General features: G+C 44.5%; 3 protein-coding genes across 8 annotated transcripts in view; 1 reads left to right on the top strand and 2 right to left on the bottom strand.

Annotated features, from left to right (window-relative positions):
- Nucleotides 1–171: 171 nt before the first annotated feature.
- LOC111075408 (C-type lectin 37Db-like) lies at nucleotides 172–1002 on the bottom strand. Of its 2 annotated transcripts, none has more exons than XM_022368700.2 (2): nucleotides 862–1002; nucleotides 172–804 (listed from the first exon to the last, which is right to left on the bottom strand). In XM_022368700.2, the coding sequence occupies exons 1-2, from the start codon at nucleotides 937–939 to the stop codon at nucleotides 196–198; spliced, it is 687 nt and encodes a 228-aa protein (XP_022224392.2). In that variant the 5' UTR covers nucleotides 940–1002; the 3' UTR covers nucleotides 172–195. The 2 variants fall into 2 exon arrangements, with proteins under 2 accessions (XP_022224392.2, XP_022224393.2); XM_022368701.2 differs by having other exon boundaries at nucleotides 172–783.
- Nucleotides 1003–4015: 3013 nt separating this feature from the next.
- On the top strand, nucleotides 4016–6230 carry LOC111075438 (ras suppressor protein 1). 2 transcript variants are annotated; one of them, XM_041592233.1, is made up of 5 exons: nucleotides 4018–4116; nucleotides 4207–4340; nucleotides 4501–4679; nucleotides 5302–5923; nucleotides 5990–6230. In XM_041592233.1, the coding sequence occupies exons 3-5, from the start codon at nucleotides 4544–4546 to the stop codon at nucleotides 6078–6080; spliced, it is 849 nt and encodes a 282-aa protein (XP_041448167.1). In that variant the 5' UTR covers nucleotides 4018–4116; nucleotides 4207–4340; nucleotides 4501–4543; the 3' UTR covers nucleotides 6081–6230. The 2 variants fall into 2 exon arrangements, with proteins under 2 accessions (XP_022224427.2, XP_041448167.1); XM_022368735.2 differs by having other exon boundaries at nucleotides 4016–4340.
- Nucleotides 6231–8402: 2172 nt separating this feature from the next.
- The window catches only part of LOC111075416 (disintegrin and metalloproteinase domain-containing protein 10), a 112079-nt gene continuing 96345 nt past the window's right edge, over nucleotides 8403–24136 (bottom strand). Inside the window, exons 5-12 of one of the 4 annotated variants that reach the window (XR_002607944.2) lie at nucleotides 15393–15880; nucleotides 13003–13149; nucleotides 12498–12658; nucleotides 12199–12433; nucleotides 11053–12099; nucleotides 10439–10988; nucleotides 9760–10261; nucleotides 8790–8845 (exon numbers count right to left, since the gene is read on the bottom strand). Coding sequence is in view for 2 of the 4 variants with exons in the window: in XM_022368710.2 (XP_022224402.2) it covers nucleotides 8634–8845; nucleotides 10439–10988; nucleotides 11053–12099; nucleotides 12199–12433; nucleotides 12498–12658; nucleotides 13003–13149; nucleotides 15393–15880 (2840 nt within the window). In the remaining 2 variants the exon portion in view is untranslated. Of the gene's footprint in view, nucleotides 8846–9759; nucleotides 10262–10438; nucleotides 10989–11052; nucleotides 12100–12198; nucleotides 12434–12497; nucleotides 12659–13002; nucleotides 13150–15392; nucleotides 15881–24136 lie in introns of all 4 variants that reach the window. The other 3 variants (XR_002607945.2, XM_022368710.2, XM_022368711.2) reach the window with 3 other exon arrangements.

Here is a 24136-nt window from a genome sequence, read left to right as displayed (position 1 = left end):
GGGGATATGCCCATGCCATTGCATCATACGTATAGTATTCTATTCTATTCGGAGCCTAATCTTAAAGCTTTTTTGCTGTGCTCATTTCATTTTCACTTACTTTGCGTTTCATTTCATAAGCAAAAGCACGAGAAACAGTGGATCCTCTTATCAGATGTCGGAAGCTGTTGGTTTTACTTTTAGGTTTGATATTTATTATGATTCATCGCCTGCCTCGCAAATGAAATAATTCTTTAATGTACAATAGTTGTCATTCATTTCGGGTCGAACTTCCACACAATTCTCATTATTTAATTGATCATTGGGCTCACCAGATTTCCACTTTAGAAAAGGTGCCAAATTTCCTGTGGCCTGCGACAGATACGAGCCCTCATTGGCCAAGTCAGAAATTCCAAGCCAATAAACTCGGTTTTGTGTGAGCTTTTCCTTAATGCCATTCCACTCTTCCTCGCTTCTCGGACTCGCCAGATAGCCACCCATCTGACGGCATATACACGTAGCGGAAAACCAGCTGACTCTGTGATTCTGCTCGATGTAGAAGAACCTGGAGCCGATCTGCACGAAGGAATCTAGTTGCTTTACTTTCGGCTTCTCCACCAGTTTTCCCTCAGCAGCCTTTTCCGCTTCTATTTTGGACAATTTTTCCTGTAGGACTACCAGCTGGCTCTCCGTCCTGTCCAGTTTGGCGTCGCAGGCATTCCACCGCTCCTGATTGGCTGCAACGTGGTCCAGAAGAGGCTTCAGGACAAAAAAGCAATATCCACCGCACTGACTTTCAGAGCTCTGAATCGACAATGTGGCGATCTGTTAGAAAGAAGCTCCAGTTGACTATGCCAGAATTCATCTTGAATTTCCACTCACCGAATCGCTTGCAAAAGATGTCTGCAGATGCAAAACAATTAACATAAACAAGAGGAGCGACGCGGACTTTGTGGACATTCTGTGAATTGTTTAAGATGTACAACCGCTCAACGCAAAAGCTTACAATCAAATGAATTCAATAGGAATGTTCATACTCGACAGTTGCGAAAAAAATAAAAGCACCGCTACAATACATTTTGTTCTTGATAATAAAAAGGCGATTACTCTTGCAATACATATGTATATGTATATATATTAATATGTAATTTGTCTTCTGGACAACTCGGGGAAGGCGTTAAACTTATTGCGCGCAGGCTAAGCGATGCCATAGAGGACGCCGGCGGCCTATCGACCAACCAGTATGGATTCCGTAAAGGAAGATCGACGCTGGATGCCATAGGAAAGGTTACAACCATAGCGGAGAAGGCCATCAGCGGAACACGTTGGAGAGGGGGTAACAAACAGTACTGCCTACTGGTTACCCTTGACATAAAAAACGCCTTCAACACGACAGACTGGGCAAGAACCATGGAGGCTCTACGCACACTCCGGATCCCAGAATACCTACTGAGAACGGTGTACAGCTACCTCAGCGACAGGGTGCTGACGTACGAGACGAGCGAGGGGTCGAGAACGTACGAGGTCGGTACTTGGGCCGCTCCTATGGAACACGATGTACGACGGTGTCCTCCGACTACACCTGCCAGAGAACACGACGATAATAGGTTTCGCCGATGACGTGGTCATCGTAGTGGTGGCAAAGCACCTGGAAGCGGCGGAAGCAGCTGCTAACGAGGCAATACAAGCCGTGGAGTCGTGGTTGGCTGTAGCGGGACTCCAGCTAGCTGCCCACAAGACTGAGGCCGTGCTGATCAGTAGTAGGAAGAAAGTGGAGACAGCCAAAGTGTCGGTCGGTGGACACGACGTCGCATCCCAAAGGGCGCTAAAATACCTAGGGGTAATGCTGGACACCAGACTGTCGAGCACTATCGAGAATTCTGCTAAGCACCAGGGGACCAAAACAGGCAAGGAGGAAACTAATCGCTAGCGTTGTTTCTTCCCAGATCTTGTATGCTGGACCAGGTGGACGTCCACCTCACACAGCTGCTGAGCGGTCACGGCTGCTTCAGGTCGTACCTAATGCGGTTTGGCCACGAATCTGAGGATTGGTGCCCGGCTTGTGGCCGTGGCATCGAGGAGGACGCCCACCACGTCTTCTTCGAGTGCCACTGCTTCGAGCAAAAGAGGCGCCTGCTAGAGGAGGAGCTAAGTGCCAGCACAAGCGTCGAACACCTCGTGCAACACATGGTAGCGGATCCCAAGGCATGGGACATTAATAGCATTAATAAAGAACTGAATACAAAAAAACAAAAATATATTAATATGTATACTTATATCTTTAGGGGTTGGAACTATTTTTGACTTGTCAGAAATATATCGTTAATAGTATGTAGTATCTTTTGGGGCTAGATTTATTTTAGAAAAAGTACTTTCTGAGTCTTGATGAAAATCGGAGACAAAATAGATTTAAAAGGCAGTATCTTGAAGTTAAAATGCAGGGACATTCTCGCGATTACGAGGAGGCATAGCACGCTCAGATCGGAAGAGAAATATCGTAGTTTTGATGGTTTTATTCCAAATATATTAAAAATAGCGAGAAAAAACAGTCCTTGTCCTCGTCCTTGAAGTCTGATTTTAAAGGATTTTTGCGTACGACCTTCTGCTGATTTATCTAGATTGAATTTAACGGTTTTCTCATTCGGTGGAGTGGGGGTGGATGAGAGGAAAAAATATGATTTTAAATTATATAGAAACAAGAAAAAACAACAATTTAAAAAAAGAGCGACTCATTTCTGTGCGCCATCATAATTTAACGGTTTCCCATTTAGTGTAGAAAATGGGAAAAATGAACAACGAAATACAAAGAAACAAGGGAAAAAACATGGACTTTTGCTGATTTCTGTGCGCCTGGTATCTCAGATTTGAATTTAACGGTTTTCTGCCATTTGGGGTGGGGGGGGGGGGGGGGGGCCTTCTGCTATTTCTGTGCGCCTGGTATCTCAGATTTGAATTTAACGATTTTCCCATTTGAGCGGTGGAAGTGGGGGGGGGGGAGGGCGCTATTTTTACGGTTTCGGCCATTTGAGCGGTGGAAAGTGGAGGCAGAAAATGGGAAATGGGCGGGCGCCGAAATACAAAGAGAAACAAGAAAAAAAGAATTTAAAAAAAGCAGCGACCTTCTGCTGATTTCTCCCCTGGTATCTCAGATTTGAATTCTAACGGTTTTTCTGGCATTTGAGCGGTGGAAAGTGGAGGCAATGGGAAAAATCTGGAGCGAAAAAATACAAAGAGAAACAAGAAAAAAAGAGAATTTAAAAAAAACAAGCGACCTTCTGCTGATTTCTGTGCGCCTGGTATCTCAGATTTGAATTTAACGGTTTTCTGCCATTTGAGCGGTGGAAAGTGGAGGCAGAAAATGGGAAAAATGGGAGCGAAAAAAGAGAGCAACGAAATACAAAGAGAAACAAGAAAAAAGAGAACTTAAAAAAACAAGCGACCTTCTGCTGATTTCTGTGCGCCTGGTATCTCAGATTTGAATTTAACGGTTTTCTGCCATTTGAACGGTGGAAAGTGGAGGCAGAAAATGGGAAAAATGAGAGCGAAACAGAGAGCAACGAAATACAAAGAGATATTTGAGATTTCTGAGATCTAGATTTCGGCTATTAATGCTGTTGATGCATATACTGAGGTCGGAAAAGTTTCGTTCTGGGTGATACACACCTTCACATCCACCACAAAACTAATATATCTCTAAACCCTTCGAGTACTGGGTAGAAAAATCGTTCAATCCACTATCTTAAACTGGTTTCCCTCGCAGTGATCTTCCCTCGGATAACGTACAGAATATATTTTATAAAATAAACAAAAGCAAACATCAACAATATCAAGTTTTGGGCCGGCATTGGCTTTCGGTTTGCTGCTTTTGTTTTAATCGACAGTTGAGACAATCAGAAAAGGCAAAACCAGCTCATGCCAGAGAGCCGACCAGGCACACCACATTCTCAGCATATCCACATTCACATCGATCGATCTCGTTGACGCTGTGGGAGATTTCGAGTCTTTAGTTAACCGAGAGATCGCACGCCGCGACGTACAACTAATTCTGCATCTTGGCTATTTTTGTGATTCGATTTTTAGAACGGCACGCTATTAGAAACACATTAGAATAAAGCCACTGCCCCAATTTTTAATAGGGTAAAATCATATAATCAAACAAAATTAAAGTAGATGCAGGTGAAAAGCGATATATTTCAGTGTAAAACTTATTTTCCCATCATAAACTAGGTCAAGTTCATTTTTGTATATCAAAGTGATGGAAAACTGCTGAAAAACTGTTCGCAGAGAAACATATGCAGGCGAAAATTGCAGTTACCACAGTTGCGAGAGCACCATCTCATATACAGTTGGGCAGCCATTGGGTATGTGATAATTCTTCGAATTACTATACTTTAACTGTCCATGACGACTCACACTGAATATTATATAAAATGTTCATTGCAGGACTTCATAAATTAATTCTGCAAAAAGGCGTTTATAAAAATAATAAAATAAAATTAAAAAACTATTTTTTTCCAACAGTCTGGCATCTTTTTTGAACACATAGAACAGCAGCAACAACAAAATGAGTCAGTGTCTGCCTGTAAACGCGAAGATGTCGAAAGCAAAGAAAGTATTGGATGAAGCCAGGGAAACGCAAAACCGGGAACTGGACCTGGTGGAGAAGGGTCTCACTTCCTTCGAGGAGCTGCCCGGACTGTGTAAGTACAACTTGTAACTGTGTAAATAGTGTTTTATACAGGCAGCCACAAGTCACCAGAAACTCCAACGCAAAATTCGGCCTCGCCCTACAGCTGTCAAGAATAAAACAGGAATACTTCTCTATTTGCATCCTTCTGTCACTGGAATGTCTGCATTGAGATTATCGTATTGAAAATAAATAGCTGGAGATATTGTTTTAACTAGTTTTCCCACATTTATTTTCTGCGATGACGTACATACAGCACCTCATTCCATATGTTCATACATAAATACATATGTAGGTGGCAGGCACAGAATCTGAAAAGGCAGAAACAGATTTTGAGACAAAATAGTTATAAAAGTCAAAATGTGAAAATAATTATCATTATGTGCAAACAACATTATTCATACATATTTATTTGTTTAAATTAAAACAATTCTAGCAGCAACAAAAATGTTCCATGCAGCTATAGTTATCTCGCTCTAGCACATAGCCTGTTGGGGGTGCCTGTTGCGTGCAGACAGCTGTTCCGTATAAAGTATACAGTTAACCAAGTAGGAAATTAGCTGTGAGGTTCAAATTTAAAATCTTATTTGTTCAATTATAATTTATTTGAAATTAATTTTGTTTGCTTGTTTCAGTCAACATGTCTAATATCACCCGACTCACGCTGTCGCACAATAAGATCAGTGTGATCAGTCCGGGAATCGCGAATTTGCTCAATTTGGAAATTCTCAACCTGTCGAACAACCAGCTAGCCGAGCTGCCAGTTTCGCTATCGTCCATGCCAAAGCTGCGCATCCTGAATGTGTCCATTAATCGGCTGGTGAACCTACCGCGTGGGTTTGGCGCCTTTCCCGTGCTGGAGGTTCTCGATCTGTCGTACAACAATCTGAGCGAGCAAGTGCTGCCCGGCAACTTCTTTGGCATGGAGACGCTGCGCGCCCTGTATCTGGGCGACAACGACTTTGAGTATATACCCAAAGAGCTGGGCCAACTAAAGAATCTGCAGATACTTGGACTGCGCGACAACGACCTTTTGGAACTGCCGCGGGAGATTGGCGAGTTGGCTCGTCTGCGGGAGCTGCACATCCAAAACAACAGGCTGCAGGTACTTCCGCCCGAGGTGGCTCAGCTGGATCTGCTGAGCAACAAGTCGGTAATGAAAATGGAGGAGAATCCCTGGGTGAATCCCATTGCCGAGCAATATCTGTTGGGCATCAGTCACGTGATTGATTACCTCAAAACGGAGACCTACAAAATGTGAGTGAAACGCACGAAATAGCCACTGTTTATCCATTATAATCTGACATCTCATCTCCTTCACAGCATCTACAATCGCCACATGCAGGCCGGACGCAGCGGACCACCTCCACCGAAGGCCGACAAGAGCAAGAAGGCCTCTCGAATACGCGCATAAGTTGGTGGGAGCCACTGATAGCTTCGGTCAGCAGAGGCCTCAACTCAATTTTGTTCGTCTCGTTTGTAGTTAACCAAAACCGTTTTTTGTATACTAATTTTTAAGTATTTGTAACTTATTGTCTTACTGCTAACAAAAAATAAAAATGATTTAAAAAGTATAAATTAAAATGCGTATCCTTAATGAACTACAAACTCATATGCACAACGGGCCGGGTCGCTTTTATTACCCCTACAGAACGATGACAGGCATATGATGATAGTCATCCGAAATTGGCAGTCTGTGGAGTCTATGGAGATTCTGCCCTTGACCCAAATTAGCAATAGTATATGCACCTTTTTTTACATTACAATTGCACACACAGAATTTTGTGATCAAGTCCATATACATATTCGTAATTATATACACATTGTTTTTATTTTATAAAATAGTAGTTTTTGTTCTTGTGTTTTATTATCATTTCTCATATTCATTCATTCTTTTGTTTTGTAGAAGTTTCCTTTGCCTTTTTTTTCATAATCATAATTAATTAGTTTACTTAAAGTCAATTAATTAATTCATTATTTATTTTAATTAAATTAATAGTTAAATGTTTTTTGTTTTTGTTCTTTGTCTGTTATTTTGTTTGAGAAAAAAACCAGAAGCATTTGCTTGGTTTGAGTTTCATTTGTTTGTTTGCATTTTAAATTTTTAATTTGTAAATTTATCGAATACATATTCCATATATCAATTTATTTAATTTAATTAATTTGTGAACTTACTTAGCGGTTTATGTATATGCAATTCATTTTAAATTTATTCGCTTACTTATTTGTTATTTACTTTTATATATATTTCATAGAGTTTATTTACAAGAGTTTGAAGTTGGTGTTTTTGTGTAAGGAATCGAAGATGAGGCTAACACAGAGCACGCGTTTCGTTCACAGAGACTCAAGTATATGAACAGGTTCAAAATATGTGTTAAAAATGTCTGCAACGTAAAATTACGATTAGTTTTGTGATAAATTAAAAAAAAAAAAACCGAATCATTCACAAAAAATACTGTAAAAACTGATCAAACAGTTGGAATTTGATCTGCCTTGCATGGGCTAGCTAAATGATGATTGAGATGAACACAAGCATTCCATTAATATTATTAAAATATCTTTGATCCGTTGGCTTGGAGTAGTAGTACGGTCACATAGGACAGCGTATCCGTACGAGACTCCGGGCAGTTGCATTGTTAAACATTGAGCATGCAAATCGAAACTCAGACAAAAACAAAAAACATAAACTAGTAACCTAAGATAAGAGTACTAAAACAAAGTCACATACGAGCACGCGTACATGACTCACGAAATACATTTAGATTTAGGGAGATACATACATATCATATACATGTATGTACATGTACATGTCAGATAACATTAAACATAATCAGTGGCGGGCTCGCTACCAGCTTGCTAAAACATAAAGCTTTTAACCTAATACTAATCAAAACTGACAATAGAAAATTGTACCTAAAATAATCAAAATATGTGAAATATAAAAATTAGTTGTGGTTTTTTTTTTTGTTTGCCTGCTGGCTCTGCACTGCACAAAGAGGGGATCGACTTAAAGCGACATGAAAAGAATTCACATTTCATGCAGAACAACAAATTAAATAAAAATTCACCCTTGGAATACATGTACATACATACGTCGGTATTTTGTTTGCGGTTTTAGATTTTCGTGGTTCTTTGCTAGTTTACAAATGCAATTTTGACGGCTTTAATTAAACTGTTAGCCTTCGTTACAGTTAAATACAATTTAAATGCTTTGCTGTTTCCGCTTTTCTTGTGAATGTCGCTTAATTAATTCACACAGTTTTTCATGTATATTTTATTTGATTTTTTACTTTTTTTTTTTTTTGGTTTGTACAAACACACATTTTTGCGATTTTTCAATGTTTAATTAATTTTGTATTCATGACTTGTCTTTAGAGGTTTGTCCGACATTTAAATATAATGTTTTTTCCTTTTCGCACAATTTAATATATATTTTTTTTTTATTATTTTCTATACGTTTTGTTTGTTGCGGTTGCTGCTTTGTAAATACATATTCATGTACGCACAGTAAATATGTACATGGGCATAGTTTTGTATATGTATATATGTATGTATGTATATATTATGCCTGTTGCCATTTTCAATTATTTATATTAATCATATTTCGCATGTTGCCGTTACGCATTTCATTTCATTTTAATTTAATTTAATTTCATAAAAAATATCATTCATTTTTAGCTTTTCTCTGTTGTCCTATGAAATTTGTCTCTTTTCGTTTTTTGTTTTTTTTTTTTGTTGTTGTTGTTCTTTCTGTTGCTTTTACCCCACGCAAACAAACTTTCGTTTAAATAAAAATAATTAGCATAAAAATTACATTTACATTTAATTTGAGTTCATTTGATTTCTGTTGTATTTGCTTTTGTTGCTGTTGTTGCTGTTGTGGCTGTGTTGGTTGCATTTGCTGTCGCTGCTGCTTTAGCCGCTTGGCCTTTGGCTTCTTGTGCCGCTGCATTGCCGCCTTTGGCTGTCAAACTTTGCTGTTGTTGGGTGCCCGTGTCGTTGACTCGAACTGACCCCGCCCCAAGGCCGCATAGGCATCGGCAAACGCCTGTTGCTGCTGTTGATGTGGCTCCAGTTGCTGCTCCTGCACCTGCTGCTGCTGCTGATGTTGCTGCTGCTGCTGTTCGTGCAGCGATGTCGGCCGACTAAAGCTTACTTGTAGCAGCGGCGGCGCGACGGCTACGAACAAAAAGTATAATAAATTATTTATCTTTCATATTTAATATATATATATTGCTTTGCTTATCTACAACATTAATGATTAGTGGTATTAGTGAGAAATTATAGATTTGTATTGTTACAACAAAAATAATATGAAAGCTTTGTGGTTTCTATTGCTCTAGTATTTTAATCAGTTAATCAATTCCTATTGCTCTAGTATTTTAATCAATTATTTTATACTTTTATACTGAAGTAGTTAATTTTGGTAACAAATTGTCACAGCGGAAGATGGGCGGATCGCAAATAGTTATTATCGTTTACCAATCGATAAAGTTTTCTTCTTTCAAAGTTTACCAATCGATAAAGTTTTCTTCTTTCAAAATATTCAAAATATAGATTTGAAATAAATATATCAGTTAGAAATGTCATGCGACTGTGTTAGCACTGCCTGATAGATTACTCTTTTATTTTCTTTTGATGGAATGACCAATGAACCCCTAACTCTTTCTTGGACTTTGTAAGATGTTAATTGGATCATGTGGAATATCTATAATTATTCTACGAAAGTATCTGGGGCTGAATTAGAACTGCTTGGGGCATATAAAACCTTTATCTTGCCCACCACATTTTGTTGTGTAAAATATTAAATAAAATCCTTATGAATATGTTTAGTAAGAGGCTTAAATAAAACAAATTAGTTTATTCAAATGCACATGCAATAACAAAACAACAACAATATAATAAACCAAACGCAACACTACAAAAATCAGGAGGGAATCCACGAAACGGGAACATGCCATGAGGTTGGGCGGAGGTCAGGAGTACGCACAATAAAACAATTAGTTGGGCGGGCATGCCCATGGGCATGTGGGGAGTGTTGGGAGTGAGCAAACTTAATAAATTTTGGGCAGAAAACAACACAAATGTCATACCAATTGATTCTGTCAAAATGTTTGTATCATTTATGGTTTAAAGTGGTGGGGAGGCAACGGCTGATGGATCGATGACTGTGGGGGTTGGGTGGATGTTGAAAAAGCGCACGGGCGAGCATTCGTTGGGTTCGGGATCTGAGCCGAGCCGAGCCGAGCTGATCGGATCGGATCGGATCTGTCTTTCTGGGTTTAAATGTATGTCTTCAGTTTATGGCCGTGTGATCGTGTGTTCCGCTCCGCTCCGCTCCGCTCTTTCCGCGCTAGTAAACGATATTGCGGCGCACTGGCTTGGCGGCCTTCTCTTTGCTGCTGCTGCGACTGCCGCTGTGTTGCTTTGTGTCTTTGGCTTTGGCACTCTTGCTGCCCTTACTGCTGCTCTTGCCACTACTGGCCGCCCCCGCACCCGCACCCGCCCCTGTGCCGGCTGCCGCGGTGGATGTGGTGGAGGTGTTGTTGGTGTTGTTGGTACGTGATGAGCGGGACTTATTGCGTGGTGGTAAGTCTGAATTTCAGCGTTTCGCAAACGAAAAGAAAAACAACAAATTAAATTTGGTGGAAGAACGGGGGGGTGGAGAGAGAGATACGTATAGAAGTGGGGAGAGTGTATGGGGGGACGCTACTTCTCTAAAGGAATCTAAGATCTCTGGACTCTCTATGTGGGGTGGGGAGGGACACGCACCTTTCGGCGCATAGAACGCTGGCAGTGGCTGTTGCGGTGAGAGTGCTTGCTGTTGTTGTTGTTGCTGCTGCAGTGCATTGGCCGGCGGCAAAGGCAGCGGCAGCTGGGCCCGCGCCACCACACCGCCGCTGCTAATGGCCGCCTGCACACCACCACCAATGGAACCCGGTATCGCCTGCTCAGCTCCATACCCGCCATGTGCCCGGCTTCCTCCAGCTCCGCCTACTGCCGCTGCTGCTGCTGAAGCTGACGCTGCGACGGGCCTGCCGCTGCTCGTGGAGCGGGTGCCGCGTCCATCGCTGCGTCGCGTCTGATTCGCGGCAGAGCTGCGACTGGCATGACCGCCGCCTGTGGGCAGCGGCACAATCGAATGGCCGCCCTGATGCCGATCCCAGTCATGCGGATGCGCCTGGTGGTGCGATCGAGAGCCTACGTGGCGACCACCGCCGCCTCCGCCGCGTCCATCGCCACCTCTTGGATAGTGCTGGGCCTCGTGGGCCGGCGGTGGGATGCTGCGTGGCCCGGCTCCACGCTGATGTGGATGTCGCTGCTAAAGTTTGGACGATACACGATGAAAAAGTGGTACAAAGGAGGAATCCCATCAGAGCACTCACCATTCTTCGCAGCGTGTTCATGGGGGCCCTGAGCGTTTCGCTGATGCGACGAGCACGTCGCTTCTTAGGATTGGAGCTGGGCGTGTGCACGGCACAGCACTTGATGAACGCGCCCATGACCACAATGAAGCCGACGCCCAGTAGCACCACCAAGTACCAGTTCTCGGTGACCCATTCGGCCACCGTCAGGAGGGTCTCGCGATTCAGCAGCAGATTCTTCAGCCGCACCAGCGGCCCGTCCGCATCGACGGCGCGACACTTGAGAAAGACATCGCAGTAGCCCTGGAAGTTGTCGCAGGGCGAGCCGGGCTGCAGGCTGATGCCGCCCTTCTGGATGTTGTACTTCTCGGCAAACTCGCTGGTGCTGCGACAGGTGGCGGTGTCGTTGCCATCCTGGCAGGCCAGGTCGCACAGCTTTCGCTTGTCGGCGTGCGGCAGCGTGAACGAGGTGAGGAAGCACTTGGTCATGTTCCAGAGCAGGCACGGCGAGCCGCTGCACTCGCCGCGGATGCACAGTGCGGTGCCATTGTTGCACATCGTCTTGTCATCCCGATGCCGGGGCTCCGGGCACTCGGCCGTGGTGCCGTTGCAGGTGCTCGACCAGCTGCACTCGGTCTCCTCCTTGCACTTCTGGTGGTAGCGCGTCGGCACAAAGGTGCACGAGTTGGCCAGACAGCAGGGGCCCTGCGACGGCGAGCACTCCGTCTTGGCACGGCGGGTGCAGCCCTTGGCACTGGAGTTCAGTGACTGGTCGTACTCGCTGATCAGTCGCGGATAGCAGCAGTTGTCCTTGCACTCCTCCTCGTTGAAGCCGCAGTCGCACTCCTCGCCGGACTCCACGATCTTGTTGCCGCAGAAGGCGCCCTCCGAGGCCTTGAAGCAGTCCCGCTTCGTGTTGCCCACCAGCACATCCAGCACATTGGATATATTCCGAATGGAGCAGGGTGAGAACTTGGAGTTGTTGGGCCGATCCCCAGAGGTGGCGCTGGCGAACATAATGAAGTTGCCATTCAGACCGCCCGGACGGCATTCCTGCGGGTAGTCGTGCTGTGTGTGCCAGAGAGAGAGAGAGAGAGAGAGAGAGGATATATATTAATTTATTATAGAATGAGCTGTGTGCTACACTCCACAGACAGACACACTTACAGGTGATCCAAAATTATGCCCAATCTCGTGGGCCAATGTCAGCTGTGACACTTTGGGCGGCACCCGACTGTTGTAGTTGACGAAGGTGATGATGCCCGTGTTTAGGGATCGCTTGGTGCTCTGGTACTGTCCCCCCACCGTCTCCGTGTAGGTCTTGTACTTCTCACAGATGCCGCCAGAGGCGCCCGATGCGCTGGCCACCCACGCCAGACCCAAAGTGCCGCCAGTAAAGTCTCTGCAAGCAAACACGTAAATCAGTTGGGCAACTCTGCACTGCAGTTTATTTGCACTCAACTCACCTGTAGGTGAAGACATAGGCCAGACAGAAGTCCGAGTGATCCTCCAGCGAGTGGAGATTCAAGAAATTGGACACATCCATGTGCTCATTGCAGAAGGCGTTGTGGGGCCCGTTGTACGAGTTGCGACAGGCGGAATCATCGTCGATTTTAATGCGTTGCACCTGATGAATAATTTAAATTAATTGTAATTAAATTTGGTAATAAGCATCGCTGCAAGCGCTGTGATCTTTAGTCGAAGTCCTCTGATTCCTCTGATTTAATATGCCATTACGCCGGTAAAGAGCTGTCCGCACATCATTTAAACAGTTGGGGGGCACGACCATGGCCACGGCCAGTGTCCGGTTGCGGTTCGGAGTAGTTTGTGGCAGGCAGGACAGGACAGGACCCGCTTTGTTCTTATCTCATTGTTTGCCCTCTGCTTTGCCTGTCGGTAGTGTCCTTGTGCGTGTGCGTGTGCACGCGTTTACCTTTGTGTGGGTACAGTGGGGGGGGGGGGGGGACTCACCTCAAAGCGTATGTTCCGATGCTCGGTCCGTCCGTCGAACTTTGTGTTGCGGTAAATGTAATTAACGGCCGTCACATGATGTGCAATCAGCGATGTGATTTCCTCGCGCGTTTTCACGTCCACCTCATACTTTCGACCACGATCATGCTGTTGACAGTATCAAAAAGAGAGAAAGAGAGACAGAGGGAGGGAGAGAGAGAGAGAGGGAGTGTGAGAAAAGGTAGACAGATTTAATTAACGTAAAACGTAAAACGTACGGCACGGAGTCGCGACTTTTAGCGTTGAGCGTTATAAAAATCTCAAAACCGCAATGCGATGGATGGATGGATGGATGGCGGAAATGCGCTTGACATCTGTGTAAACAAAACCATACCCAAACCCCCATGACCCATGCCGCATGCCCCCCCCCCGACCGGCGGCGGTATAGGAGACAGACAAACAAACGGCCTCAACTCCAATCCACTCCACTCCACCCCATGCCACAGTCCCCTTTCATCGAGTGGCTCATCCAATCCGCAGCCATCCTGCATTCCGCACCCCGCATTCCGCACTCCGCATCCCCATCCTTCGCCTTCGCCAAACAAACACTCTTCAAATATATTTGTATAAAAATGCAAATTCAGCTAAACTCGTCGAATAATTCTGCTGAAGTTTATAAGGTTTTATGCACGCTCCAGCTCTAAAAAACCGAAACCAAAATGGTGGGGCGGCAACTTCTACCCAGCAGCAGGAGCAGCAGCAGCTAACGGCAATTTCTGGCTCAAAAATCAAAATGCCGTGGGGCAAAAACAAAAGCAAGAGAGTGATGGAGAGCGACAGAGAGAGAGAGATGGAGAAAGAGAGCGAAACAAATGCGCGAATTATGCAAAACTCATTGCAAATAAAAACACGCAAGAGAACGTGAACGAAGGAGACAAAAACAGAGAGCAAGCGAGATGGGAAAAGAGGTGCTCTCGGCTAAGGGGGGAGTGCGAATAGGAGGGCAAGCAGAACTCTGGTGACGAGGATGTTGACGTCGACATCCTCCTCGCCGCGAACAATGCGAAAAAATGAGCGTAAACATAAAAGTGCGGCGAAAGAATTGCCTCAAGATGGGTGGCAGAGAAAGAGACAGAGAGAGAGAGAGAGAGAGGGAGACAGGGACCGGGCCATAGCGGGCTATAACGGTTGATTGCATACGCTATACTCGTATCGTATAATCCAAAGCAGGTCAGCAGCTGATTGGATGATTGCTCTGCAGATGCCGCAGAAAAGTAGGCAACGCTCATGGAAATCCTCGCAGCCAAAACGAATTCAACGGCAGCGCGCTGCGGAGGGGCAACACAAAGGGTTCACGGGGGGCTTTATAGAGCGTAAAAATTGGTCGGGTAAATAGGTGAGAAATGCGCACCGGCCCCCCGCCCCCCACCGCAAATTTATTGTCTGAGAAACTGACGTATAGATTTGCATAGCAGCAGGGGAAACAAAAATTGCACTTTAAAATATTTTTGGCCTGCCAATAATCGGAATAATCGGAATAAATAAATCTGCATTTATGTAAAGAATTTCAGCACTAAGAAATTAATTACGATGCTTCAGAGAAAATTATATGCATCATAACATTCCATAGGAATTTAAGCACACACAGATTTCCATTTGAATAAACTGCCATTTAAGTAATACTCTTATAACAAAATACTAATCAACAATAAATGAACAAAGAATTCCATTAATTAATGGCTTTTGGCTTTCTATGTTTCTATAGTCAGTTTATACACTAATTGAAATGATATTTTATATTAATATAAATTAATACTTAATAATGCAAAATATTTGTAGATCCATATCCAAAGAAACCTTTGCCAGCTCCCATTTTGAGAGTACATAATTATAATTATTTCTGGGAATTTAGGCGCAACAAACCTCTCCCCCCCCCCCCATTTATTGATTTTTCATCATGCTGCGTGCGTGGGTTAAGGTACATTCCAAATTTCTACGAGCCACTGAACCGAGAGTAAAAACAAAACAAAAACAAGAAAAACCTTCAACCTGCTTGCATCTTGGAGTGGAGAAGAAGCAGGGCATCCGTCAATTTCTGTTTATTCATATCCAGCAAAATGGGAAAATATTTAACGAAAAAAAAAAAAGAAACAGCACAGCAACTACGCTGTCTGGCGGGTGGGCGGGTCCACCCCATTTACCCAAGGGCCGTTTTCTGTTCTGTTTTATGTGCACTTCACTTTTCGGGGGAGGCTCGTAAAAAATTGCAAAATTCATGGATTTTGTTAAATTACATTCCCTTATTTTTCATTTGGCGCACGAGTTCGTTTCGCGCTTTGTCAGTCGTCGCCTCGCATCTCCGATATATGTACATGTATGTATATGGTATATAAATAATTTAAGGGACTTACGTCGGCAATTCCCTCGCGTATGTGGCGCCAAATCAATGGATCCGTTTGTATGTAGAGCGAACAGGTATTCTTGTTGTCCTCGCGACCTCTTGCCGGTCCCGAGCCGCCGGAAGAGCCGGCACCGCCATCGCTGGCCCGACGCACCCGCTCATGGACGAACTCATGCCAATCGGCCACATTGGCGGACGAGCCCAGGCGACGTCCAGTGGACGGATCGTAGAATGCACCGTCAGCAAAGTTGGCCTCCTTCGAGTATTTCTGATGGGGGAATTTGAAATCGTCCTCGCCGCTCATGTATTTCTTCGGTGGATGCTGCTGCTGTTGCTGCTGCTGCTGATGCTGTGGAGCGGACTTTTTGTGCAGCTGCTTCCGGTGGAGCTTTTGGTAGTCCTTTGACATGGGCTCGGGCAGCTCTTCGACAGCTGAATTTTGTATATTCTCCATCCATTGTGAGACCTCGTCCGTGATGCCGCAGCCGCCCACGTGACCTGTACGAGTAGAACAAAAGAAAGATGGGGATGAGAACAAGTGAAAAACGAATGAAAAGGAGTAAGAAAACCCTTTCAAGGGATGCCTAGAAACAAAAAAGGGCAGAATGTTAATTTTTCCTGATGCACGCCCCTCGCCCTCGCCCAACCATACTGGCAAAAATTATTTATGACTCGCAACGAGCGAAAAAAAAAAAACCCACAGAAATGCAATTAAAGCGAACATACACCAGGAGTCCGGCAGCCAGCACTGGAAATGTGAGAAATTTTAATGCAAACGCCAAAGTCAAATGTTTGAATTAATTGAATAAAAAAAAAAAAAAAAAAGAGAGAAAGAAAAACCGCTAAAGTCAAAAGGAAACTCGGCAAAAGTGTTGCATACTCTGTGCTGCTGCTGCACTTTAAATGTGTATCAACAAATGTATTTACTGCTTTGCTGGATACTTCCCACAACTGTCCTGCCCTCCCCGAACGGCATTGTCTTGGCCAGCGGAAACTGTTAATAGCCCCGTGCCGGTAATGAAAATTTATTGTTTTATTGTTTAAGCAGAGTCGCCAACGCGTTGGTCGCCTGCTGCCACTGCCACTGCCTGCTGCCACATCTCTTACTTGTATTCCCGCTGCAGTTGGTCCACAATCGCGTTGGACAACGCGTTTTGCACGCGATTCCCTCGCGTTTTATCCCCTACACCGCAATAGTCCATGGCAGGACAGGGCGAGGACAGGGATTGGAACTGGTTGCGGAAAACGGGGGAGTGGGCGAAGGGTAGCTGCACCACAGAGTGGTGCACATTTTTAAAAGCTCAGAGCAAGAGCAAGAGCAGGAGAGAGAGAGAGAGAGTTTTATGGTCGCGACAATTTACATTCATTTCCAGCATAATATTCTGAGTTACGACGAGAGTGCCACAGTGCCACCGATTCTGGGGCAGTGAAACGAATTTTCAACCAAAGCGAGAAAACGAATTAAAAGTGACACGATATACATATGTATGTGTGCGAATTTTGGAAACCATTTGCCTTGCCAGGGTTGAAGTGGCAGCATTTCCTTTTGGCTTAATAGATTCATGCGGGCAGCAAATAGATTTTGGAAACTGAAGCACAGTTTTTGGGGGCATGCTCTGCAGATATGGTTTAATTTAAGCATTAATTTAAGTGTAAATTCGAGTAAGGTCTGCGTACCAATTATCCCGCTTTAATTTACTTTACTTTCGGGTATAAACTGCATTTCTCATTAACATTTTACCACCAATATAATTATTATCTTTATAGCTATTATTATTGAAGAATCTTGAATAAAAATTTAATCATTATTCCTGTTGTTCCTGTCTTCTTGTGGGACTTTTTACCATTTGGTTTACGCTGAGTAATTTTAATGCTGGGAGGCGGAGGAGCAGACCATTGAAAATGCTGTGCACTTTTCATTAAACATTATTCATGCTACTCATTTGGCTGCTACTTAAACACCTCCTCCCAGAAACACCCACTCAGACTCAGACAGGGGAGCCAGGGAGCCCGAGAGCTTGGCAGCTTGGGTGCCTGGGAGTCAGTGAGCCAGAACCGAATCGTTAAGAGTCATAACAAGGCAACAGGGTTTCCTTCTCTGCTATTCTTGCTTGCTTGGCTCTGGCACGCTAAGGATATTCTTCCTGGCGCCAGACCACACGAAACGGGGAAGAGCCAGGACCGCGACAAGAGACCGAACAGAGCGACCAAAGAACAGTCAGTCCAGTCAGTGGCTCCCAGTGGCCACGTTGCAGCTTTCATTGGAGCCATAAATTTTTATTTGGCTGATGCCACTATTGTGTGCCCAAGTGAGCGGGCCAGGGGGGCAGGCGGCAGACGGCAGCAGGCGACGAAAAGTTGGGAAAATTCAAGCGGGAGTGGGAGTGGAAGTGGGAGTGGGTGCTACTGTTGCCATTATGCATTTTCTTATGCGCCGTTGCGCGGTCGCTTTTTATTTTGCGACCATTTCCAAACTGTTTGTCTTTATTACAAGCATTTGGGCGGCGTTGCCATACTTCAGCGGCAAAGCAAAAAGCCAAAGCAAAAATGTTGCAACACACACGACCTATGCCAAATTCCGTAGAGCTGCCTGCCTGCCCGGCGTTGCAGGTGCAGGTGCAGGTGCAGAGGCTCCTGAAGGAGTCGAGTCGAGAGTCGTAGTCAAAGCTGCAGCTGGAGCTGGAGCCGGAGCCACTAAATACATAACACTCGAGAAGCCAAGAATGCCGCAACGTGGCACAGCTTCCGTAAATGTTCAGTGAGGCCACCCACCCATCCAAAATCCCCACCGCACCGCAGCCCCAGCCCAGCCCACTGTGGCTTGCAATTTGCATTTCAAAGGCAACCCCTTGAGAGTACGCCTGCCCCTCGCACTCGCACTCTGCCACTCTCCCACTCTGCCATTCGCTCTTCATTTCTTTCTACTTCATTTTTGTTGCATGCCCCGCTTCTTACTCCAATGACCCGTTTTTATTTCATTTTGTTGCATCGCCTTTTGCTTTACTTTTACTTGCTTTTCTTTTCGTTTTTGTTGTTGTTTTTGTTGTTGTTTTGTTTCCTTTCTCCTTTTGGTGGCAGCTGCTTTATTGTTGTTGTACCCTCTTCAGCTTCAGTGTGTGTGTGTGTCTGGGTGTGTGTGAGAGAGGGTAGGGGTTTGCATTCAATCGTTATCTGATGTTGCCTACCCCAAGATGTTGTCTGATTTTTGGTCTTTATGCTTCGCTCGCCTCCTTTGACAGACACTCTGCTGCTGCTGCTGCTGCTGCTGCCCTTCCCTCTGCTCCCTGGACATTTCTGTATTTGAAGTTATCTCCCTCCGTGCACACTCCATCTCCATCGCCATCTCCATCGCCATCTCCATCCCCATACCTATTTCAATCAACAGCTGTTGAGTCGCCATTGCCATCGCCATCGCCATCGCCATGGAGCGCGCGCGTCTCTCTCTCTCTCTCCTTTACACATTCCATTTTTCCAATTTCTCCAGCTACAAACCATGCCACTCAACGGCTGCTTTTTGCTTTGTGCTCTCTCCCCTTTCCACATCCACATCCACTTCAACTTTCACATCCACATCCTCATCCTCATCCACTTCCCCTTGTGCTTCGCTGACAGTCTCCTGCTCGACGACACTGGCTTCATTTGCTGTCACACATTCCTTTCGCCCATCCACATACACATCCCAACAACCCTGCCCCCTGCCCCCTGCGTGACGACACTTCAATCATATTTCGCTTTAGCTTTGACTGCATCGCCCAGCCCAGCTCAGCCCAGCCCAGCCCGGCCCAGCGCTTCGTTGAGATTTCCACACAAAGATTAAAGTGCACTTTGGTGTTATCTTTACTGGAGTTCAGTTCAAGATTTTCTTCTGCTATTTCTTCTACGATTCTCTGTATTTTTTGTGTGTTTTTTATATTCACTTTACCCCCGTCCCACCCGCTGTCCCGCTGTCTCCTTCTTGTGGCTCCAATTGCACAAAAGCCACGCGCGTTCGCTCGACTTATGAATTTTACAACTTCCGTTGCCAGGCCAGACCGGGCCAGGCCAGGCTCAGGGCAGCTTAGGTTTTGTCGCTGTCGCTGCTCGTTCCATCCACCGAAGGAGGCACCCAGACCAGAACAGAATATACAGAACCCAAAAAAAAAAAAAACCAAGACCAGGACCAGGACCAGAGCCCGAACTCTGAGTTCAGTTTCAGTTTTGAGTCAGAGACAAACGACGCTCAGACATGCATGCCGGCTTTTCATAGCTGTAGTTGTGTAGCTGTAGATTTTTCTCCCTCGTTTTCTTCGACTTCTAGCTTTTCTCTCACTCTTTCTGTCTCTGGTACGATCCCTGTCTCCCTGCCTCATGCGCTCCCAATTACGGACCCAGACCCATTCAGGCCACTTGTGGCCTTTGCTGTGTATGTGTGGAGCTGTGTGGGTGTGGGGGGAGCGGGGGAGTACGAGTAAGATGCGCAAGCAAAAATGAAAAATAATCCCAAATTCAATTGCAAATGAAATTGAGGGCGAAAGACGCCATAAATACACACACACAAAAAGAAAAATTCAACCCCAACCCCCCCAAGCCACAGCACCAGTCCCCATCTCGTTTGTCCTCACAGCACCAACCTCAAAAAATGAATCAGAGCCCCAAAGGCCATAACAGACGCTTTACACAATTTCGGCGCTTTAAAAGGCACAGCAAAGAAAAGGCAGTGAGAAGGGAGGGAGAGAAATATAACTGAATGGGGGGCACACACCAAATATCTGAGGCAACAAAACACAGTATCCGTCCACACAAAGTTGCAACCAAATGTGGAATACTCTTTTCCATGCACCTGAATACAATTTTGGAAATGGAATAAGAATACAAATGGGATTGGCATTAGGATTAGCATTTGTTTAGCATTCGTTGGCATGGGTTAAGCTCAAAGGTTAGCCAAGAAAAGAATTGGAAAAATCGAAATTGTGGATGGAATTGTACATGAAATCGGCGTATAAATCAATCGAAAACAATTTCCCAATGGATATTAAATCTTCCGAAAAAGAACTGGAACTAAGCCACAAGTTTCAAACTCAATTAAGAAGTTAGACAACTAAAATACGAAATTTCAGCTTAAAAATGATGCATTCAATGTATTCATGCGAAATTTTATATACCGAAGAAAGTAGGTGGGTAAGTATGAAGGTAAGTATGAAGGTAAGTATGAAGGTAAGTATGAAGGTAAGTATCCAATTAAAACATATATCGAAGAGCTGAATGCATTTCCAAGTAATTTTGTTGGCTTATTTTCAGTTTAAAGTTCAATATTTCAATGGAATATTCTTCGAAGCGATAGCCATGCCATAAATAGAGTTATTCCAAAATTTTTATTTAATTATAAATTTATGAAGATCTTTAAATAATTTAGTAAATTTTTAATTTCCAAAATAATTATTCAATTATAAATTTATAAAGATATTTAAATAATTTGATCAATTTTAAATCATTATATTTTTGTTGCACTCAAATTGTTGAGACACTGTAGAAATTTTGTGCACCCTTCATCCGTGCCAATTCCCAGGCGAAATTCGTGGCGGGCATTCACAGTCGCCCAAAAATAATGTAGCATACAACTGGGCGCAATAAATGCTGTGGGGGGCCAAAGTTGAGGGCGTACATTAAATGGGCGTGGCATGTGCGTGTTTTTGTGTGGGTCTCCTGCAGCGGATACGCGGATACTGTGGGCCCGTGGCCCTGCCTTTTGCATTAACAAGTGAAAATCATCGCAAAACGCTCGCTTTTGCGCGTGGGTGTGTGGGCGTTTGGGTGTTGAATGTTGGCAGGCAGGCAGGCAGGCAGGCAGTCAGCACAATTCCTGCAATTTTCTCTAATTTTCTTTTATTTTATAAATGATTTGATTATCACGTTGTATGTGTCCCCATTGTGCCCCGCAGTTGCCGTTTCCTTTTGTTTTTTATGTGTTTGTGTTTTCTCTCTGTCCCCTGTACCGCATGATCATCATCATCATGCCAGCCTCACTTTCCTCGGGTTTAGTCTTAATTTTGTGTACACGACAATTGTTATTTTCATTTCTTAATATTTGCTTTAATTAAAAAATGTTTTCATTTGCCGCTGATGTTGTTTGCTGATTACCAACAACTGGAGGCGGTGATTTCCGCTTCTTCGTTTTTAAGTATTAAATTTGCATGACATTTTGTTATGATTAATAGCCGCCAGACGTTCGCTTGATTAAAAACCTTTTTGCACACATGCCTGACCTATCCCTACTATGGTGGCACGGGGCAGGGGCACAGCATGGACGCAACATTTCTTCAGTTTTTGTGACACTTTTTGCCCAGTAAAACTGTCGCCGTCGAGTCGTCACCTGCGCGCCTCGACACTTCCACATAAAGCAGCCAAACACCCGGCATCCACAGATTACGCATTTCAGCCGCGTCCCGCACAAAAACCAAAACAAAACGTCCCGACAACGCCAACTCCAACTCCAACTGCAATGTCCGTCCGTTGGGTCAGGGCCGTCCTCTTCTGCTTTGTGGCGACATCCGCCACCTTCCGCATACAAATTAGTTTTTGTGGCGCGTTCGCCACCCCAGGCCATGATTCTGAGTTGGCAAAAACACATTAATATTAAATACATTGATCAAAATAGTAGTGATACATATGCATGGGGTTCTTTCCTTATTCCTCCGAATATTCATACATACATATGTACAAATGAATGCCATCGCGAGACTTACTTAGGGGTCTTTTCCATGTCTATTGCATAGGCTGCGGGAATACAAATGTGATGGAATGAAAGCCCAATAAGTGGACAAAGGGCTTTTGGGGGTAGGTCTCAAGGTGTAAGCCGACAGCACCCAAGAGCATTTATGCTGTTCTGCTAGACGAGTATTTCGGCACTTAAGCGAGGTGACGAGTGAAAGGATTCTAATAAAAGTATGAATGGAAAGCACAGGATGTGTATTTGTGAATAATAAAAATATTAATAATAATAAATAAATAATAATAATAAATAAATAATAATAATAAATAAATAATAATAACAAATAATAAATAAAAATTGTGCAATGAATAAAAATTACATTTTCCAATAAAAAAAACATTAAACTTTAAGTTGAAAACAAATTTAAACAACTATTTAAAATTACTCTGGTATATTTCCAGATGAATTCCCAAATGAAATGTAAATGCAATCACAATTGTAAAATGGAAAACTCGATTGCCGCCAAATGAAACTCGACAATAAATAGAAGGAAGGACACCTTTCGATGCTGAGCAACTTTTCTGCTGCTGAGCTGCTGCTGCTGCTGGTAACAAAAATCTCAATTGACTTGTATTGAAATCGAACAAACACCGACACAAAAGCAACTCAAATCAGGTTGAAAGTTTGATGCCCACAAAGGACAGAGAGAGAGAGAGAGAGAGGCGGACGCAGAGAGAGGAGCAGGAGGACAGACAGACAGACAGACAGACAGACAGACAGACAGACAGACAGACAGGCGCACTCGTAGCAGTCTAATTGTCAGAGCTGTTAAGTCTCCGCTTCGCATTCTACACAAAACTTGGGCTCTGTCGTCCCACCTGTCCCACCTTATCCATCTTTAACTTTGCACTCAGCTCAAGTGCCAGCAAAAGATAAACAAAATTTCTGTGCCTGTGTCTGTCTGCCTGTATCTGTGTGTAAATGTGGAAGGCTGGAGGAGTGGAGGAGTGGACGCATGGAGGAGGGTGGACAAAAGCTTAGTTAGAAGGCAAAAGCAAAAGCAAACGGTAGCCAAGCAATTTGTGGTCAAGTACAAACTAAAGGCAAACGATGAGAACGACAACGACAACGACGACAACGACAACGATGATGATGCTGATGATGATCATCATCATCATCATGGTGTGGCACTGTGATGGAGGGAATGAAAAAGAAAAACTTCCCAAATGACAGAGAACTTTATCGGACGAGCAGAGCAAAGCTGAAGCAAAAGCAAAAGCAGTGTCCTGTCCTGTCCTGTCTGCCCTGTCCTGCGTGCAAATGGGGTAGAAATAAGCCAAATCTATGGCCCTGTCCATCTATCGGGCACTAATTAACGACAGAATAATTTCCAATGCCAATGCAAATGGCCACGGGGTGGGGGGTGGGACTAGGCCACTGTCGGGATTTTTGCCCGAGGATAAACTCTTTTACGAGTGGAACAGAGAGAGAGAGAGAGAGAGAGAGAGAGAGATGGAGGTGGGCTCCTTCTCTTGGAATTAGAAAAGTTCATTTGGCAGTGCAACTGTTTGGCTTTTGACCTGCCACTGCCCCTGCCCCTGGCCCTGCCAGCCTGCTCCTTGTAGGCAGATTTTGCATTCAAGGCAAAGTGCAATATCAACAAGCAAAAATTTGGAAGGAGCTCTAAGGAGCTCCCCTCTCCCCCTGGAAACACAGGGAAATATGTCGAGTTGTCACACACACAAAGCACCAAACATCCATTGGGGAGTACTCCTCGAACGAACGGTCGGACGGACGGACACTTGCATACGGGCTGGAATTTGAAACTAAAGTATGCATGTACGGAGAGAACGGAGCTTTGTGCCCCTCCCACTCCCCCTCCCCCGGGCACACTGTGGCACTGATAAGACGGTCGAGAATGTGTTCGAAATTCGAATGTGGACGGGGGGAAATTGCTTTCCATACTTTCCTTTTGGGTATGGCGGAGCTCCCCCCCCAAGGTAGGGTCCTGGGCCTGCAGCATGTTGCTGGGGAATTTTCATTGCATGCTATCCGGCCATAAAGCA

This window comes from Drosophila obscura, unplaced genomic scaffold, assembly GCF_018151105.1.
Source record: "Drosophila obscura isolate BZ-5 IFL unplaced genomic scaffold, ASM1815110v1 contig_179, whole genome shotgun sequence".
Lineage (NCBI taxonomy): Eukaryota > Metazoa > Arthropoda > Insecta > Diptera > Drosophilidae > Drosophila > Drosophila obscura.
The sequence above is the reverse complement of the archived record's forward strand: the minus strand, read 5'-3'. Positions and strand labels throughout refer to the sequence as shown.